Genomic DNA, 19,393 nt, shown 5'->3' on the forward strand with positions numbered 1-19,393 from the left:
ACAGAGCCAGCGGTAAGTGGAGTTCAAATCCCTTCCAGTCATCTTTGCAGGCAAAAGAACGGCAATGTGTAATATGTCCCCATAAATTTACATATGGCAGGAATGAGAAGATGTGTACAGTTATTTAAAGAAAACACGAGGCATCTGGTGAAACACGTTTATTTCATTTGTAATTGGTTTCATTAACCAACCAGGAAAACAATAAAAAGGCACCCGTTTAATCGTAAATCACATTTCAATCAAAATGTCAATATTTCACAAATTCTGCCAGGTTACGTAAATTTATGTGGAAAACTGCACATTGAAATAAATATATTTAATTCAGGTATCCCTATAAATTAAATTAAAATATGACTGACATTGTTTACAGGCGGTAAATAACAGTCGTGCGTACAGCCATCTCAATGCTCGCAGCTTTATGGCGTTAATGATACAAAACCATATATATATTCTTTCATTCAAATATGTCACAGCGTCGTTCCAACACTGACAATACCGACTTTTTTTTTACTTTCCACGTGATTTGTCGTGACTGACCGTCGTGACATTTCGCTCTCTCTCTCTCTCTCTCTCTCTCTCTCTCTCTCTCTCTCTCTCTCTCTCTCTCTCTCCTTGTTCTCTCACGACGCAGTCACACATCATAGCGCTGCACCAACAAGCTATTAAATATATATTTGATTATTCCACTGAATGATTTTTTGGGGGGACAAATGAAGACATCTTTCAATTTGGATTTTTTTTTCACTACAAAAGATTTTAAGGTGGGGTTTGGACAATGGAGAGCGAACCCAGAGTAGAGGCTAAGGATTTTTGAGTGCGTGTCGGTTTTGGGACTTGAGGACAACAGGCATGACTTTGCAGCATCCGCAGCACTGAACCCCCGCAACAGAGGCTAATAATCCATCATTTCGCTCTTTCTTCTCCACCGAGGCCCTTTTTGTTTTCTGGATTAAATCTTTCGAGCAAAGATGGCTCACCTGATCCGCCACAAATTGACCAACAAGCTGACCAACGCGGCCCACACGGTCTCCAACAAGTCCCAGGCCAAGGTCAGCGGCGTGTTCGCCCGCCTCGGCTTCCAGGCCGCCACGGACGAGGAGGGTTTGGGATTTGCCGAATGCGACGACCTGGACTACGACTACAGGCAAGGAATGCAAATGGACGTCATCCAGGGGGACGAAGAGGGTGGAGAATGCGGCCTGGAGGATGGGGACACTCATTACCAGAGGGACGGTACCGGCCACAGGCCCCAGGCCCTTAAAACCGAGGGATCACTGGTTGAGGACAAACCCAAAATCACGTCTTGGGAGGCTGGGTGGAACGTCACCAACGCCATTCAGGTACGCGGTGTCCTTGTGAACGAGGGGGCCCCGCCAGGCTGTGCCTTCAGGAGTCACCTTGAAGACATTTCACACTTACGGTTAAATATGCCATTCTGAACCCGCGTAATGAATTGCTTGCTTCGGAAGCAACCATAAATGAATCCGATTGCATTTATTTTCAAGCGATTACCATATTTGGTGTGATGAGTGGGCGTTCAATCACAGTAAAGATGCGTGATTTCTCTGAGCCAATCAGCAAAAACGAATAATAAAATAATGAAAAACAACATATAAGTATCTTAACACATAAAATAGTCAAGAAATAGTGGCGTTCTAGTATAGATAACGATGAAAAAACCTGCTAACAGCACATTATTTAAACACATAAAAACACGTTTCAAAATGTGTTTTATACTCCTCGGAAATTCACCAAAGCGTTCATTATTATTATTATTATTATTTTAATTATTATTATTATTATTATTATTGTGACTATTATTTTATTTTTATTATTATGGAACACAGTCGTAAATGTAAGCGTCGGGAATGAAATCGCCAATCTTGGCAAGGAGGTTAAGCGTATAGGCTAATTATGTAAATCCTTTTATCAGTGAATTCAAGGTAATGTTTAACATCCCAAAGGGCCCCTTTTGTCACAGAGCCAGCAAGAACACAATGAATGAATCAATTTAAGAACAAACAAAATATAGTCCGTTGAAGAGGTTCATCGTAAAAATAAATAAAAAAAGAGAAGAAATGGAAATCGTCGTAACTGGATTTTTCCTCGGTTTGATTGTAGCTACTTGCAATTCAAATGCTTCCTCTCGTCTTTGCCCTACTGTGGAACACTGAGATTACGTAAAGTGTGTGTGGAGCTGCTTGCACGCACGGTCCGTGACCGCCCTGCCGCGCTCGTTTCGTCCGCAGGGCATGTTCGTCCTCGGCCTGCCCTACGCCATCCTGCACGGCGGCTACCTGGGCCTCTTCCTCATCATCTTCGCCGCCGTGGTGTGCTGCTACACGGGCAAGATCCTCATCGCGTGTCTCTACGAGGAGAACGAGGACGGCATCAAGGTGCGCGTGCGCGACTCCTACGTTGACGTGGCCAACGCGTGCTGCGCGCCCCGTTTCCCAGCGCTGGGCGGCCACGTGGTCAACGTAGCTCAGATCATCGAGCTGGTGATGACGTGCATCCTGTACGTGGTGGTGAGTGGCAACTTGATGTACAACAGCTTCCCGGGGCTGCCCGTCTCACAGAAGGCGTGGTCGGTGGTGGCCACCGCAGCCTTGCTCCCCTGCGCCTTCCTCAAGAACCTGAAGGCCGTGTCCAAGTTCAGCCTCCTGTGCACGCTGGCCCACTTCGTCATCAACGTCCTGGTGATCGCCTACTGCCTTTCGCGGGCTCGGGAGTGGGCGTGGGAGAAGGTTAAGTTCTACATCGATGTCAAGAAGTTCCCCATCTCCATCGGCATCATCGTGTTCAGCTACACCTCGCAGATCTTCCTCCCCTCCCTGGAGGGCAACATGCAGAAGCCCAGCGAGTTCCACTGCATGATGGACTGGACCCACATCGCTGCCTGCGTCCTCAAGGGCCTCTTTGCCCTGGTGGCTTACCTGACGTGGGCCGACGCCACCAAGGAGGTCATCACGGATAACCTGCCCAGCGCCATCCGCGCGGTGGTCAACCTCTTCCTTGTGGCCAAGGCGCTGCTCTCCTACCCGCTGCCTTTCTTCGCCGCTGTCGAGGTCCTGGAGAAGTCGCTGTTCCAAGACGGCGGACGGGCCTTGTTCCCGGACTGCTACGGGCCAAGCGGCCAGTTAAAATCGTGGGGTCTGGGCCTCAGGGTGGGCCTGGTGGTCTTCACTTTGCTCATGGCCGTCTTCGTCCCCCATTTCGCCCTCCTCATGGGTCTGACCGGCAGCCTGACGGGCGCCGGCCTGTGCTTCCTACTGCCCAGCCTCTTCCATCTGAAGCTCCAGTGGAGGAACCTCCTGTGGCACCACGTCTTCTTCGATGTCTCCATTTTCGTCATCGGGGGCATTTGCGCCATATCGGGCTTCATCCACTCCATCGAAGGGCTCATAGAGGCATTCAAGTACAATATCCATGACTGAGAGCTTTGCGGCAGCCGACCTTTTATGCCCCACCCCCTTCCCTACCCGCCTCCTCCTCCCGCTCTGCTCCCCACTTTGTGGGTCATGATGACAAAGAAGCCCACTAGGAGGATCTTGTGTGTGAATTTTTTTTAATTTTGCCTTTGTGAAAACGTGCAATAACAAACTGTACAATCATGGTGTAAAATAGGCTCCTATGGTAAAATGGACGGAAGGACACAACTTCCTGACAGGTGTGTCCAAAGTTCTGAAAAGCAGGGAAACATGGCCCAAATTAAGTGTGTGTGTGTGTGTGTGTGTGTGTGTGTGTGTGTGTGTAGTATTATTTGGGCTGGGTTTTGAGTTTATTGACAAATACAGTGAAGCCACAGTTTAAGACAACGTAAACCGATTTTGTCTGCAATGCGGAATGGGGATTGATATTGCCATTGTGGAATATGAATTGTGCAACAAAACCCACCCGTTTTTATCTGTCTCGGAGGCCAGCCATTTTGCCACTTGCTGTCGACTGAAAATGACATCACAGGGCCGAAGGGCTTGTCGACCAATCATGACTCACTTGTTTTCTGAATTTGGTCATGTGACATTCGCAAGCTGAGCCGTTATCGATCGTGACCCAAGTCCTGAGGGACTGTGATGTCATTTTCATGTTGACAGCAAGTGTCAAAATGGCCGCCCCCTGAAATGACTAAAAACAAGTGGATTTGCTGCTTAATTCATATTTGACAAACGCAATATAAATCTGAATACTGTGTTTAGACTCGTTGGGACTCGTAGAATATAGTATTATAAAGATTTTATTATTTTTTTACTTTCCCTTTAAATGAACCTATAGGGATAGTTTTTTGATTTTTTTTTTTTTTAATAACATTGCACAGTCATGAGGTATTATTTATCTCTATGCAAGTGATACAAACTGTATTCTGAAATATCTCCACCATGGCCAGAATTTGCATGAGGGCACGAAAAAAGCCTTTACTGTGAGTGAGTGTGTTTGTGTGTGTGTGTGTGTGTGTGTGTGTGTGTGTGTATGTGTGTGTTTTGACAGCTGTATTCGTGTGGACAATGGCCAAATCTTTCCACTAAAATTCTAGTCCAGTACGCTTCACCTCATGCTGAAAGATAAATCCTGATCTGGATTTTGTTTCCACTTCGGGGGCCTAACGGTGGTGGCTGGTGATAGTCTCAGCTACCTAAACAGTGTGACATCATCGCAAGGCAGCCAAGCAGAATTCCATATGGTGATGGTGAATGTCATCTTCAAATTTAATGGATCACACATTACAATATTTCTAGCGCCACCTGATAGTACCATTCCACGGTGGTAGAAGTGGTATTGTGCCAAATATTTTGGTACCCTTTAACAACTTCTGGCAAGAGGAGCACTCAAAAGACTGAACTGAACTGAACTGTGTGGTAGAAATGGGCAAGCATCCTTCAGTCAAGGTGGTGCACATTAAAAAAAACAAACAAACAACTGAATATCTTCTGTGTAGTTTGAATAATACTTCTCTTTTGTCAGTTTGTTTTGTGCTTTTATTTTTTCCACCTCAGTAGAGCTCGTCGGTTTGTTTGTTTTCTCGGTGTTTCCAACGTTTTTCTGGATGGAGTGAATTTTAACGTGCAAGCAAGTGGGTCCTTCTCGTGTCGTATGCAAAGTATTTGTCGGACGATATTCTCTCCCCGTTGAACCTGTTGTTTGTGATTTAATGCAACTAATCATGGTGTGTGAGACAAAGAGTATTTGTTGAATCAAGAGATAAATAAATGGAATATTTTATGGCTGGTGATTCTGTTTGCTTTCAAATAGTGGGCCGGAAGTCATCTTTGGACTGTGATGGCATCCTGTTTTTTTTTTTTTTTTGTTTGTTTTTATTGGTGGGGCTGAATTCCATTTTCCAAACAGCTTATCCTCACAAGGGTCGCGGCGGGTGCTGGAGCCTATCCCAGCCGTCTTCGGGCAGTAGGCGGGGGACACCCTGAACCGGTTCCCAGCCAATCGCAGGGCACATCGAGACAAACAACCATCCACGCTCACACTCACACCTAGGGACAATTTAGAGTGTTCAATCAGCCTGCCACGCATGTTTCTGGAATGTGGGAGGAAATTGGAGTACCCAGAGAAAACCCACACAGGCCCGGGGAGAACATGCAAACTCCATACAGGGAGGCCGGAGCTGGAATTGAACCCGGTACCTCCACACTGTGAGTTCTATGTGCTAACCACTGGACCACCGGGGCGCCCAGGGCTGAATTTATAAGCCATAAAAAATGGGTTCCTACCTTCCCCCCCCCACTACATAATTTGACTTGGGGACCCAATAAGAAATGATCCAGGGTCTTGGTACAAGTCTAATTGGATGTTTTTATTGAAATTAAAATAAAAAACTGTCCATATTGGAGGCCTATATACATGTAATGCAAGAAACTGTTAATTTGATGAAGAATTAGAAAGTTAGCAGTCGGACCCAAAGTTCCTCTTCTATTTAGCGCGTGTTTTGTCATGGCCACCCACATAAATGTGCAGTCATATGTTATATTAAGTTTCACTTCTCAGTTCTAACTCATACAGGAAGCGCCACAACGTCTTCTGTCAGCTGATCTTCAAACGAACAACCGTTACTACCCAGTCCACGCCTTAAAAACGAGTGCACCCAAATCCGCTGTCTGTTTGTTGTGACTCTCACATTCCTGACCTGATACAAAATGCTTGCATGTGTGCTAATAGCACTCGCATTTATCTCTTGCGACTGCGGCAAAAATCCTGCAATACAAGTCATCCTGACCAACAAAGGACTTCAGTCTGGTAAGATACTGTTGGTAATGCAATTCAATCTCAAATTTTAAGGGTGACATATTATGGCAAATTGACAGAGATACTTTCAAATGATAGCTAACGTCTGTCTACTTGCCTCCAATGTCTGAAATACAAGTGACTCGACTTTTCAATTTCTCTGAGATATGAGCAGGCCCTCTGACGATCTTTTGCTTTGACTTGCAAGTGCAGGCTTGAGATACGAGCACTGTATGGTTGCCGTGAACTCAATTCAAATCACGTGACAAATAAGCTTCCGCTTGGAAACTAGTTAACAATTCATCAAAGACTTCAAGTTCTTTATTGCTATTCCCAGGTGAAGTTGATTGTCAAACTAAACATCAAACAAAGAGAATTAAACTTCGTGTATTTACCTTGTAAAACAACCACATAATGGATAGCCTGACAGTTTATTGCTATGTAGCACCAATGTTGTGGTGCTATAACCGATTTAGTAACCGATTGAACACATCAGGTAGATTTGTAGACAGATTTCTCGGTTGCATCCCAAGATTTTGTGAAACTGTTGTGCATGTTCTCTCTCTCCTAGGTAGGCATGTGGCTGCAGGGTGGATTCAGGAGAAGTTGGATCACGTCACCCTGCCTGACATTAGTGGTGAAATACGTGTCGGCTTCCTGTTGCACATAGGCTACAAGCTTACTGGGTAAGATGACATATTACGAGGAGTTTGGATCAAAAAATGCATTGTGCTACTCTTGGTGCAGAACTTATTTTTGTTTTATTAAAACATCCTTATCATACATGTATCGTCAAATATCATTGAATACAATATTATAAATTAATAATACCTGCTTATTTTTAATACATGAATAAATAATAAAATAATATATTTCCAGTATTGGATTGTCAATGTTGACCAGGGTTAATTCACTCAAGTGAACAAAAACTAACACAATAACAAAACAAACATTTTCATGAATGACATAAAAAAAAGAGAGTGCTTCGAAAAAAAGAAAACTAACTGAAACTACATTTTACATTTACAAAAGTAAATTATTGATCATAAAAATATACACTACACAGTAAAATATTTAATGCATGTACTGTATTTGTGGATAGATACTAGCCCTGTGTCTCTCTGCCTCTTCTAGCATCACTATAATAAAGTCTGACTTTCCGGAACCATCCGTAGAGTTCTACCAAGGCTTCTCCGGCTTGAAGACGTCCATTGAAGGCCTCAATGTTGCCCTCACGGGAAGCTGGGAGGCCCACTGTGGGTTCGTGTGAGTGGGAGGATTCATTTATTCCATTATTAACCACTGGTCCACAGTCAATTTATTACCAGGTTGCACAGACAGATTGATTTTTAATTTTATTTTTTTTTGTCATAAACATCCTAATCGGCAATACACATCAGCTGCCCCCCTCACCACCCTATCTTAACACTTTCTGTAAATCTCAATGAGACTTGCGCACCTGTGGTATTTTAACCCTCTCCTTGTCTCAGGTTTAAAGAGCCCTTTCTGCAGGCTGCATGTTTCAGCTCCTTCTCTCTCTCTCTTTCTCAAGATAGATAGATAGATAGATAGATAGATAGATAGATAGATAGATAGATAGATAGATAGATAGATAGATAGATAGATAGATAGATAGATAGATAGATAGATAGAGAAGATAACAGGCAGTACATTTGGCTCCAGAGTGCCTCAATACTTGGTGATGTTGCACAGATTCAAGTCCCGCTGTCCCATATGTTCTCCATGTTTGATAGTAGGCCAGTATTAGGATTGCTTATGCACTTTCAGACACGGAGGTGGATCTTTTGACATGGCCTTGTTTGGAGTGGACGTGGTCTCCATAGTGCAACTCGGGAGGGATGCCGGTGGACGTCTGTCTTTAACCAGCGTAAATTGCAACGCTCAGTTGGGCGACTTAAATACACATTTCTATGGCAACAGAAGGTACTACACTCAGATCACATGAATCTTATTTCACGTTTGGAGTGAAATGTGAAGAAGCTGCAGTCTCGCATGTCTACAGCTGGCTGCTCTGCCTTGTTGAGGGCCACTTCAAGAAAAATCTCAGAGGTCAAATAGAGAACATGGTAAGCATTTCTCTGCTGAGTGTCGCCTAAACCAACATTTATTAAAACGAGGCATGTACATATTTTACATTTGAAAAATTATCACGGAAACCACCTGATAAAAATATCACTGAAAGTGGAAACACGACTTAATAGCTTTCCAGTGGAAAACCATTTCATTGTTGTGCCTGTCTTTACATGTCGCTGTCATAAAGACGGATGAACACATTTTATTATTATTTGTCGTAAATAAATTGTTTTCGGACCAATTAAGTGAAAATGAATCATTCCCTGCGTTACACGGATTGGGAATCACTCGTCTAATCTTCCCAGATTTGCCCTGCGGTGGATGAACTCATTGCGAACCTGGAGAGCCACTTAAAGGACATGAGAGGTATTGCAGCATGTTCGGTGATATTTACTGAAAAAGAGGTTTGACTTCTTTTCCCTAAATACAAAAAAAGGGAACATAAACTCCAGGTTTTTAAAGTAAAAACGAACAATTTGAATGATTAAAACTCTCGTTGAAGTTAACTTTCAGGTGAATCAAGACCTCACTTTGGATCTGCCTCTCATTGGCCCGCCTGTTGTCAGCGCTTCGAGCCTTCAACTGGGGCTCAAGGTCAGGAAACATACGTAAAAGTTCTTTCATATTTTTAGTGTTATAGTTGGTCAATTGCCTTAAAAAATACGATAAATGATTTAAACCAGGAGTGTCAAACTCATTCACTCATTTCACATTGTGGGCCACATACGGCCTCGGTAGATGTCTAGTGGACCGGACCATTATATTCTACCATTCTATGCTATAAATAACCAAAATATCATGTCTTTACTTTGTTTTGGTCTAAAGAAGCACAAGAACATTAGGAAAATGTTGAAATTTAATGAACATATATCTTCTACAAAACATCTCATGAAACACCTTAGATTTCCTTCGACAAATGTGCAATTTACTTTTATCATTCACATATATGCATTGCAACTGATCCCATTGATTGTACGAAGGCACAGAACTAACAAGTAATTGGTATTGAAAAATGTAGTAATGCACTAAGATTCAATAAGATTTATAAAGAAAGTAATTTTTAAACCATTTACACATGTGCATTTAAAATCTAAATTTAATTCCTGCCTACACCTTACAAACTAAGGAGAGTGCTATTAAATGTGCCAGAATAAAGTATTCACACGTCCTTGATACCGTCTGCTGTGTTGGGTCTGTCTCGGTGACAGACTGAGACTGTGTTGTCTTCCTCTCTGATCAAAACAATGTTGTCTTCTACCCTGATGAAAACAGTGTGTTGCCTAGCGGATACTTTATGAATTGCACCTTATTAAAACTATTCATTCCGTGTCTTTTATGCATTTTTTTTCACTTTTAAATGATCCTGTGGGCCTGATCGAACCTCCTTGGGGTTCCGGCCCGTGTGCCGTATGTTTGATACCCCTGATTTAAACAGTTAATGACTGTGCCTCGGCGAATATTAAAACAATAATGTATTATTATACTAATAATCAAATGATGACTATTTTTTACCTGTGTTTGACATGTATTTAAAGGGACAATTCTACAGTGTCAAATGTCCGAAGGAACCCCCATTTGTGGCCATGCCTTTCGCCACACCTGAACAGCCAGCTTACATGCTGTCAGTAGGCTTGTCTGACTTCACCGTCAACTCAGCCTCCTTCAGCTACTTCTCAGCTGATTTACTGCAGGCTTTCATCAATGACAGCATGGTGAGTTCACCTGAAAGACAAAAGTGATCATTCGAGTTTGTTTCAAAGACATCATCCAACAATGCACTGCTTCAGGAGCAACAATAATTGTTTTTTTCTTTTCTTCAGAATATTTCATATTCAAAAAATAACTTTGCTTTCTCTCCTCAGATACCCCCAAGCTCCCCCGTACGCCTAAACACAACCTCACTGGGTCCCTTTATTCCACAGGTAATTTGGTCGCTTTAAAATTACACACTTGAATTGCACTCTGCAGAAGGGACGTGCAGAGGGGGTGGGGGGAGATGGGATGGGTGCCTAGCCCTTGATACCCAAACTGCATTTTTGCACGTGCTTTTTTTGGAAAGTCTGTTTAGAGTCTTATCAAAGTAAAATATGTTTCTCAGCCCATTACATTACATCTATTCATTGCTAGCCATTAAATAGATGGAATGGCCGGACAAAATACTAACTTGTTGGTTAAATTCTCACAAACAACTTTGACATCTGGGTAAGAAAATGTCAATTGGCTGTTCTCATCAACAACCTACCACATCATGTCAAACTCAAGCATATTTCCAAGCACGGTCCTGCTACAGGTATGCATTTTAACCTGAAAATGATTCTTCTGCAGCTTCCCAAGATGTTTCCAGATTTGCTGATGACACTGCAGATTTACGCCACAAACTTTCCCGTGTTTTCGTTCCGCTCCGGTGCTGTCGTGCTGAGCTCATCGGGTGCGGTCAAGGCCTTCGCCATTCAACGCAATGCCACTCTGACCCCGCTGTTTAAACTCCATGTGGTGAGCGCTCGTTTCTTTGTTGCATTTACCGGTATAAAAGTCCTCCTCTTGGTGTTTTAATAAAATCCGCCTGTGAAACTTCCCATCTCTAGAACACAAAAAGGTCATCTATTAGGACTCAGGGTTCCAGTTACAAAGCAGCCATCCCTAATAGTCGGGCTTGCCTCAGTTTTTGACCTTTCTCTGCATTTCTCCATAATAGCCATATACAACACTCCCATTTGAAGCACACAGTAAATTCTACTTTACAGGATGCCCCCCCCCCGGCAGTGGTTGTTTCTTGCCAGTTCGGTTTTTTTTTTGCACCCTATTTCCTATGAAATTAGTAATAAAATCCTTTTGACTATGTTGTTGGAATGTCTATAAATAAGTCCTTCTTTTTCTCAACATTGAGCCGGTTTAATTTTATTTCCCCGTGACATGTAGTTGTTTCGATATTCATATTTCAAAAGGATGTCAGTGGATTCAAAAATATGATTCCATACAAAATCTTTTTCTAAAATGCATTCCTATGGAGAAAAGCAAACTCAACCCAACCGGTAGTTTAATTGATAAATGCAACAAACCAGTTAACCTACAGTAAATGATGAAGTGTTGTCATGATTTCTTTTTTTTTTGTTTTTGGTTGGGAGGTTCAAAATGAATGATGAAACAAGTTCATCTCTCCATAATCATTTCTTTTCACTGTGGTGCACGCAAAATGCAATGAGCAGATGTTCGAAAAAATATATCTTGTGGGACACTGAAGCATATTTCTTTTAGGACTCAGGCTTCACTGGCAAAGTGTGGGTGGCTGATGGACGGCTGAAGGGCTCGGTGACAATGGACAAGTGAGTGCAGCAATGCCCTTCAGATTTCAAAAGTCAAAGTCATGCTCAATAACGTAATGAAGCCGCCACTTTTCCAGTTTCACTCTGAGTCTGGAAGCAACTGAGATTGGACCGTTTAAGGTACTGCTCCACCAGGCAAATCATCCGGCGTAATAGCTACCTCATGACTCTTGCGCCCTTTGCAGACTGATGCTTTGGAAAACATGACACAGACGCTAATAGAGAGGACCATCCTGCCACAACTGAATGGTGAGTTTTGATATTTTCCCAAATTCACTGAGGAGCGCCAAGTTTACACCAACAAATATTGCAGGACTCTCGTTTATGTCAATGTTCAGTGAGCCAGATTAAAGACCGGAATGAACCGTGCGCTTTTGTTCTTGGAACCATTTTTGCATTTGTGTTCCAGAGAAACTTGCCACAGGCTTTGCGTTACCTCATACAAAACACGCACAGCTGGTCAACCCAGTTCTGACAGTAGAAGAGGTAGGTACCAAAAGTGAATGGAGATAATTGTCTTTGGACTGATTTTTGTCTCTTTGCTCCTTCAAACAGGGATTTGTAGCTTTCAATTCCGACGCCATGCTGCTGGAGGACACAATTTTCAACTGAGTACAATCCTGGCCCGTTGTGACCATGTGAAAAATCACAACGCAGTATTCACGTGGATCATATTCTCACATTTGTGCTTCTTTCAAATGTTTTTTTCTGTTTCATAAATCCACAAAATGTTGAGGCTGCTGAAAATTGCTTTCGCATTTGCATCACAAATACCACAATCAATTCAACAACTACAAACAACATGGCTATAGATGACTACAATGCTTTTTTTTGTTTGTTTGCAATGTATTACGTTGATTTTAGTGTTCCTGGTTGCGTTGAAAGGTGCTTTTTAAATAAAATGCTTTTTTTTTCTTGCAATGTATCCCACATGATACCTAAATGTATTCATTCTAATAAAAGCACAAATAAGAACACTGTTGTCCCTTGTGGGCAAGTTAAGTTTCATCAAGCCTTTGACAAAATAACCATAAAACATTAAAGTCACAGGTATAGGCTTACAAATTTACCTTAAGGGGATGTACTCATTTATGTTAAGATCTACTTAAGAAGGGCTAGTAAACAACGTCATCAACAGGTTACACATTAAAGAAAGTACAAGCCAGTCAATTCCACCGCCATCATCATGAAACAATGGCATTCTTTTATTTTGAAACAAAGTCAGTGTGCTTGTTTTCTTTTTTTTAAGCTACATGTTCACATTCTTGGAATGTAACATCACCGTAATATAAATATAACCCTATTTACAGCCGTTTGTTCTTAAAACGTTCCCTGTAAGAAAAGCATCGGAGTTCGTTAAAGGAGCTTCACTGCATGAATGGATGGCTGAGCAGGACACAGATCTTCATAAGAAATATAAAAACTTGAGGCTCCTTTGGAAAGGGAAAGAAAAAAAAGCTGCTGTTTTGTAGATTGAGACCATCTCGGAATACTTGCAACATAGACTAAAGCATGTTAGCTCCCCCAACTGGCCCCGACAATAGGAATACCTGCACAACGAAATGTACCTCATGTTGTAGCGAACCATTGTCACTTGAAGCTCTGCATGGTGAAGCTAGAAACAAAAGCACAACCTGGATGGCGGTATGTGAACATGAACGTAAAGACTCGAGGTTCGCTCAGCCACCTTTCAATCCTTCATATGCCACGTGAACTCAAACTGAAAAATCAGCTCTAACACATGAGTGAATGGCACCGCGGAATAAAAGAAGACGAGGAATCCGGTTATCCAGACGGAAGGAATACTTCTACTAAAGTCCCAAATGTTCTGAAACAGCCGCTCCAACCACACAGAGAGGCATTTAAAGATAAGAGCTGTTGACAGTGCTTTCATGACGTTCGTTAAAAAGGGGATGAGAGGTACTGAAGGAGTGAGCTTGTGGCACAATGTGACTAAAATAAATCACAAGAACCACCGTTACTTGCGCCTCGTCGGCCTCGTCGGCTTGCATTCTCAGGCACACACAATTCCTCACAATTTTCCACACGCTCGCATACAAACAGTGCACACACTCATTCTCAAACTCACCCACACGCGCGCAAAAGTGGCTCGGAAAGGCTGTGGTAATTAGGCTGTACTGGCTGATGAGGTGCGCCGCCAATCAGAGAGGCGGGTCACTTCATGATGGGCGGAGGCCCGCGATCATTTGTCCGCGACAGCCGCCGCCATGGGCACACGTATGCTGCCACGAGCTGTCGCTGCCAGCTCCTCGATTTCCGTGTTTAACCGCCGGATGACCCATTCCATTGCCTCGCGGCCCTGAAACCGCCAAACGGGACAAAGGGTTAGGAAAACGAGATAAGGTGAGAGAGAGGGGATAAGGAAAGTTACGGGTCATCCTCACCTTGCCGGCGTTGACAGACATGGTTTTGGCCATAAGGCCCTCGAGGTAGCTACTCAAACTGACACCTTTCACACTGATCAGAGCCTCCTGCGTCAGCACCGTCCTGCTCAACAACGGAGAGAACACGTTCGGTGCTTATTAAACCACGCCGTATCATTGGACATTTTATTATGGATAAAAATTTATTCAAATGTAACCACAGGCAATTTTGTGAGTTTAAACCACCATCTCACAAGAAATCGACGTGTTGGAATATTTTGACCCGATATATGGAGCCCTCCAGAATTACTGGCACGGCTGGTTAAGATGTGTGAAAAGCCTTAAAATGAATTCAATTTTTACTGCACACACATTCTCAGACTGAAAATTGGAGACATGGTTTACCAGACACCAAATCAAGCCCCTCCTATAGCCATCTTGGTCCCCAGACCTTAACCCTACTGAAAATCTGTGGAGTGGGCTCAAGTGTAGAGTTTAGAGGAGAGGACCCAGGCCGCCCACTACTAATTTTTTAAGATGTTATCCTCCTCCAACACACTTGATTCAAATGAGCACAATCATTATCAGGCTCCTGCAGAGGTTGCAATCGGTTAAAATTGGAAATCTGAGTTTTAATTGGGGTTGGGGGCGGGTTCAAGACCATGTCGCCCAGCACTGTGATCCCCTGTAGTGAAATATGAGCATGTCAACATGTGACAGTTGACATGCCAACTTTAGGGGACCCTGACTGTAATCTATTTGCAGCTTCACAACATGACTATTGTACACTTCCCAATCATGTTTTACTGCAACATCACTTCTTTTTTGGAAAATAATGACATGATACCCCAAGAATCAATGATCAATATCATCACCACAAGTCAAGGGGACTGTAATTTGCAGAGGTATTTGCATAGAGCTGAGCCTTCATTCATTTTGTTAGTATCAAAAATTGAGTCCGAATGTGCATTGGCAAGTATTCACGGTCAGGACAGAGGAATAAAACGTACTTGTCAGGATGCTGCGGATGAGGCTTATACGTCAACTTCTCATCTACAGACACCAGGTTCGTGAAGGAGATCTGAAGACATTAAAAAAACAACTGTTGAAGTATCTGTCTCAAGTCAAAATTATCAGTGGCTTGTAGGTCACTGATAAGATATCCTAAATTCACCTTTTATGTCAACGGGCAGGTGTGTCTCAATAAATTTGAATATCATTACATTTGAGTCATTCTATTCAACTCAAATAGGCCTTATGAGTATTTTCTCATGGGTATTGTATAATGCATCTATACGAGTTTCCCTTTTGGATTGAACAACTGAATGAACCCTTGGACCGTATTAAGATGCACAAGTATGTAAGTGGCCACTCACATTTGTAGATTTGAGCTCAAAGATCTTCTGTTTGGGGTCCACTACTGAATGTTCTTGGACATAAGTGCACGTTCTTGTTAAGCCAATGATCTACAGGGAAAAAGACATGTCAGAAAATATTCCTATTATGTTTCAAGTCCTTTTTTTTTTAATGAAAATGTGCACTTACAGATTTGGCGATGGCGGGAAGACCCCATTCTGTGCTGAGCAGTCTTTTACTGTGTAAGCGCCCCTCCGTGTCCACATGTCTGTCCAGAACATCCACACCAAACACACTAGGGTTCATGGGGTTGGGGTACTTCTGCATTGCTGCCTTGGTCACCGTCTCCCATGGGTGGCTGGTAAATCACGTGGCACATTATGTCAACTTTGAAATGATGGAAAATTTACTTTTCACATTTTCAGCAATATCCTCATGCTTTTAAAACATAGCAAAAAAAAAAAAAAAAACATCCTCCAATGTCCCCAAACCTTTGAGCAGAGTAGTTCTTAAAAAAAAGAACAACTTCCTGATTTTGTTATTATTATGGTCGTATTTTGACCATCAAGTGACATCTGAACATTTCATGTTTTTTAACTGTTCGTGTAATGCCCAGAAGAAACTGAAAATGCTTAAGTGTTTGTATTGGCAATTAAAGGATTAGAGTCTAGCTAAAGAGCAAAGCATACCTTTAATGTGTGGATGGGAAGGAGGAGTATTTATCGTTATCGGTCACTATTACAGTAGAGTACAATGTGTTTCTGTCAGCTGTTTACAAGGGTAAACGCCCCCTGCTATTACGTCTCGCCAAGCAGACTGTTATGTAATAGTGGTTATGTCAGATTCTAGTTTAGTAAATTATCACATTTGATCATTTAAAAAAACATTAACGGCTGCATTTTTCCAGACTAATATCCGATGTGTGGAAAGCGGAATTCTGGATAGCTAAAATGCTTGAAGCGCAAAGCTAACAAAGAGTTGACGCACTTACTTAGCGTTTCACTCCGGAGGCTTCCCTGCTCGAGCCTTCGTATTATAAGCTACAAACCGACTGGTTGTGACGCCAAGATGAGCTACGGCCTCTGTCGTAACAACACCAAACAACGACTTGGGAAACTTTTACCAATGCTTTCTTCAACTCAAGTTGCCCGACTTAGCTAAAGTGGCTAGCCTTCCGGTTATAAGGAAGCGGCGAAATAAACGATTGTCGATAGGGGTGTGAATATGTGGCTGAGCGCGCGGCAAATGTGGCGAGACAAAAAGCACTCACTTGAAAATGTGTTCTGACGCCCAGATCTTCATTTTTGTCGGCAGGTTTGTCTGTCAGACCTCGGGAACCGGGCCGGCAAAAAGACAGCGTGACCGCAGACAGGAAGGAGAAAGGACGGAAGGTCGGAAGGGACAAACCTAATATTGTGGCCTCAACTCACTGACTCTCTCTTGCGGTTGACACTGGGACAACTTCAGTTTACAGTATTTTACAGTGTACTACTGTATTTGGTTTTAATTACAGTATTGACCGACCGTATTATTGGAATAGAAAGTTGCAAGTTATTCTAATACTAAAATTTTATTTACCAGCTGGGCTATATGCCGGCCATTTTTATCCACCTCATCCACTTTTTTAACCATCGTAGCTATGGTAATGCAAATGTTCCCAACGGATTTTTGTGCGGATTTTTCTGATTACGTTACTTTGATTGTCTCGATATGTGCCCTGGGACTGACTGGCGACCAGTTAAGGGTCTAGTCTGCCTTCTGCCCTAAATCAGCTGGGATTGGCTCCAGCACCCCACGCACCCTGCAACTCTGTTCAGGGTAAACGGTGTAGATTGTAGAAGATAAATACTGTAGATCTATTTCACCCTAATTGCCATTAGGCGGGACTGTCCTCAGTGTCACACGCTTCCTCGTTGATATATGATATATATGTGTGTATGGGTTTGGTAATGGATGCATGGATGAATTCATATATAAATTCGTGCTCACAGTCAAGAGGGCGGGGCGAAAAGATTTCAATCGTTCGCAGCTCAGTTTTAATGACGTCATCACGCACGCGACGGACCTGCCCTTGACGCCGAGGCTACACAAGATTGCCAAGATGGTTGCATACTGGAGACAAGCGGGACTCAGGTAAAAAAATATAACAAAAACAACATTGGCATTGATGACTCACCTATTTATTTGTCTTCAACGATTAACGTATGCATGAATAGTTGTACCGTAATGTCTTAGTCTTCATCTTTTGATGGAGCTCTGCTAGTTAGTCGCCATGCTAATGCTGTTGAAGTCAGCGTGCCCACACATTACGTGTTCTGGCTTTTTTTGTTTCTTATGTCGGCTATTCAAACAATACTGTGCTCATGAGTTAAGAGACACTACCACACATTGGCATGGCTTGTTTTTGTGCGTAGCTTGACCTTTAGCGTGCCGCTGACCGGCTGTGTCTGTTTGTCCTCTGTGCAGCTACATTCGCTTCTCGACAATCTGCGCCAATGCGGTGCGAGCCGCCCTCAAGCCGCAAGTGAAAAGCGAAGCGATGAAGGCGGCCGAAGCCAGCGTCAAAGTAGTCAAGCCCAAAACAGCATGTAAGTTAACATTTGAATACGTGTAGCATTCGCTCTTCGTACCTATGTCATGTACTGTATTTTTATGTATCAATTATTCCTACGGAGCCCCGAAGGGGACATGGATGGGAAACAACCTTTGCGTACCCTCGCAATCACAGCGAGATAACGCAAAAGAAACGGATTTTTTTTAGAATGAGCTTTCATTAACTTCCGGGCAATCTACTGGGTAAACCGATTTTATTTTACTTTGAGTGAATTTAAATGAAAGAAGTCTCCTCCATAAATCTGTCTACGACGTACTGCCGTTTCTCCGACAGATGTGAATCGTAGCCAACAGTCATCTAACTAACCTGGAAGTACATGAACGCCCATCTTTAAAAATGCGTTTTCTCGTGAGGGAACGCAATCTTTTTTTTTTTTTCTTCCATGTCATCTTAGGGGTGCCATAGTTTCCCACCCTGAATTGAAGAAAAATCTCACGGCACGGCAGAATCACTTCTCTAAAATGTTAATACATAATTTGTCATGTTATCATATGGTTGATGGCTCATTATCATGGTACAGACTGATTTTCTTTCTTGACTCAGTAAATTTGGGGGAACATAAAAGAGACTAACCGTCATGTTAGAAAGCTCTCCCGAGAGAGCCATTTAGCAATTGGTTTATATGAGGACTGTGGATATCTTTGTTGACATACTCATCCTTATCAAAATGGAGTGCAATCCTTTGTAAGATGTTTATTTTAACCACAGATCTGGTACAACTTGTGCATGTGTTCCTAATGAAGCGTCTGTTGTAAATACCATACTGTATTGTGATGGGCAGTCTGCCTAATCAAAATTTTCTGGTTGGACAGTTTAAAAAATGTATAGACCAAATGATTTGATTGAGCATTAGTAAAGAATGAGGTCTTGTTTTTTCTGTATTTCATACAAACTACTACTAGTCAAGGTAGCCTCAACCTGTAGTCACAATTGTGGATTTGTATTTCATGTTCTGTTCCAGGCATGCATTTCATTTCCCTTTCTGTCTCTGCAGGATATGTTCCTGGGACGTAGACCACTTCTTGCAACTGTCTGAAAAAATGGAGGACAATGTGATGTCTTGAAGGGACGGGATAACAACAGAATGGCAATTTCTTCCCTATAATTTGTAATTAAAGTTATATGAAAGCAGATTCATTCAAAGTGTATTTTCTTTAATTTGTTTTGAAATGCTTTTACAACTGATGAAAACTTGGAACAAATTATTTTGGTAACATTTTAAACTTTGAAAATATATTTAAATGTGTAAGACTTGCAGTTCAAAGGTTTGTACAAAGGAAATCCAAAACCAGGAATCAAGGCCCTGCGGTTTTTGTTCAAAAAAATACCAATCAATTCCTAACGGAAATTAAGGTTTGGCATTTGACTTACATTTCCTTAAAAGAGCATGG

General features: G+C 42.4%; 4 protein-coding genes across 5 annotated transcripts; 3 read left to right on the plus strand and 1 right to left on the minus strand.

Annotated features, from left to right (window-relative positions):
• Positions 1 to 592: 592 nt before the first annotated feature.
• LOC109517756 (vesicular inhibitory amino acid transporter-like) lies at positions 593 to 3,729 on the plus strand. The gene is made up of 2 exons (XM_019873095.1): positions 593 to 1,340; positions 2,250 to 3,729. The coding sequence occupies exons 1-2, from the start codon at positions 969 to 971 to the stop codon at positions 3,435 to 3,437; spliced, it is 1,560 nt and encodes a 519-aa protein (XP_019728654.1). The 5' UTR covers positions 593 to 968; the 3' UTR covers positions 3,438 to 3,729.
• Positions 3,730 to 6,033: 2,304 nt separating this feature from the next.
• Positions 6,034 to 12,623, plus strand: bpifcl (BPI fold containing family C, like). Its single transcript, XM_019873166.1, has 15 exons — positions 6,034 to 6,243; positions 6,803 to 6,917; positions 7,366 to 7,497; positions 8,020 to 8,175; positions 8,255 to 8,318; positions 8,631 to 8,691; positions 8,828 to 8,919; positions 9,861 to 10,037; positions 10,188 to 10,247; positions 10,651 to 10,818; positions 11,581 to 11,648; positions 11,726 to 11,768; positions 11,834 to 11,897; positions 12,058 to 12,134; positions 12,204 to 12,623. Exons 1-15 carry the CDS (start codon positions 6,144 to 6,146, stop codon positions 12,258 to 12,260), a joined length of 1,434 nt encoding a protein of 477 aa, XP_019728725.1. The 5' UTR covers positions 6,034 to 6,143; the 3' UTR covers positions 12,261 to 12,623.
• Positions 12,624 to 12,814: 191 nt separating this feature from the next.
• LOC109517794 (PRELI domain containing protein 3B-like) lies at positions 12,815 to 16,793 on the minus strand. Its single transcript, XM_019873168.1, has 6 exons — positions 16,659 to 16,793; positions 15,578 to 15,746; positions 15,409 to 15,498; positions 15,043 to 15,113; positions 14,054 to 14,156; positions 12,815 to 13,968 (listed from the first exon to the last, which is right to left on the minus strand). The coding sequence occupies exons 1-6, from the start codon at positions 16,688 to 16,690 to the stop codon at positions 13,852 to 13,854; spliced, it is 582 nt and encodes a 193-aa protein (XP_019728727.1). The 5' UTR covers positions 16,691 to 16,793; the 3' UTR covers positions 12,815 to 13,851.
• A 604-nt stretch (positions 16,794 to 17,397) lies between these two features.
• On the plus strand, positions 17,398 to 19,139 carry atp5f1e (ATP synthase F1 subunit epsilon). Of its 2 annotated transcripts, none has more exons than XM_019873170.1 (3): positions 17,398 to 17,521; positions 17,855 to 17,976; positions 18,997 to 19,139. In XM_019873170.1, coding segments are annotated over exons 1-3 (156 nt in total). In that variant the 5' UTR covers positions 17,398 to 17,489; the 3' UTR covers positions 18,999 to 19,139. The 2 variants fall into 2 exon arrangements, with proteins under 2 accessions (XP_019728729.1, XP_019728728.1); XM_019873169.1 differs by lacking the exon at positions 18,997 to 19,139 and adding an exon at positions 18,397 to 18,422.
• Positions 19,140 to 19,393: the final 254 nt, after the last annotated feature.

This window comes from Hippocampus comes, unplaced genomic scaffold (assembly GCF_001891065.2).
Source record: "Hippocampus comes isolate QL1 unplaced genomic scaffold, H_comes_QL1_v1.1 scaffold28, whole genome shotgun sequence".
In the NCBI taxonomy this organism is placed as follows: domain Eukaryota; kingdom Metazoa; phylum Chordata; class Actinopteri; order Syngnathiformes; family Syngnathidae; genus Hippocampus; species Hippocampus comes.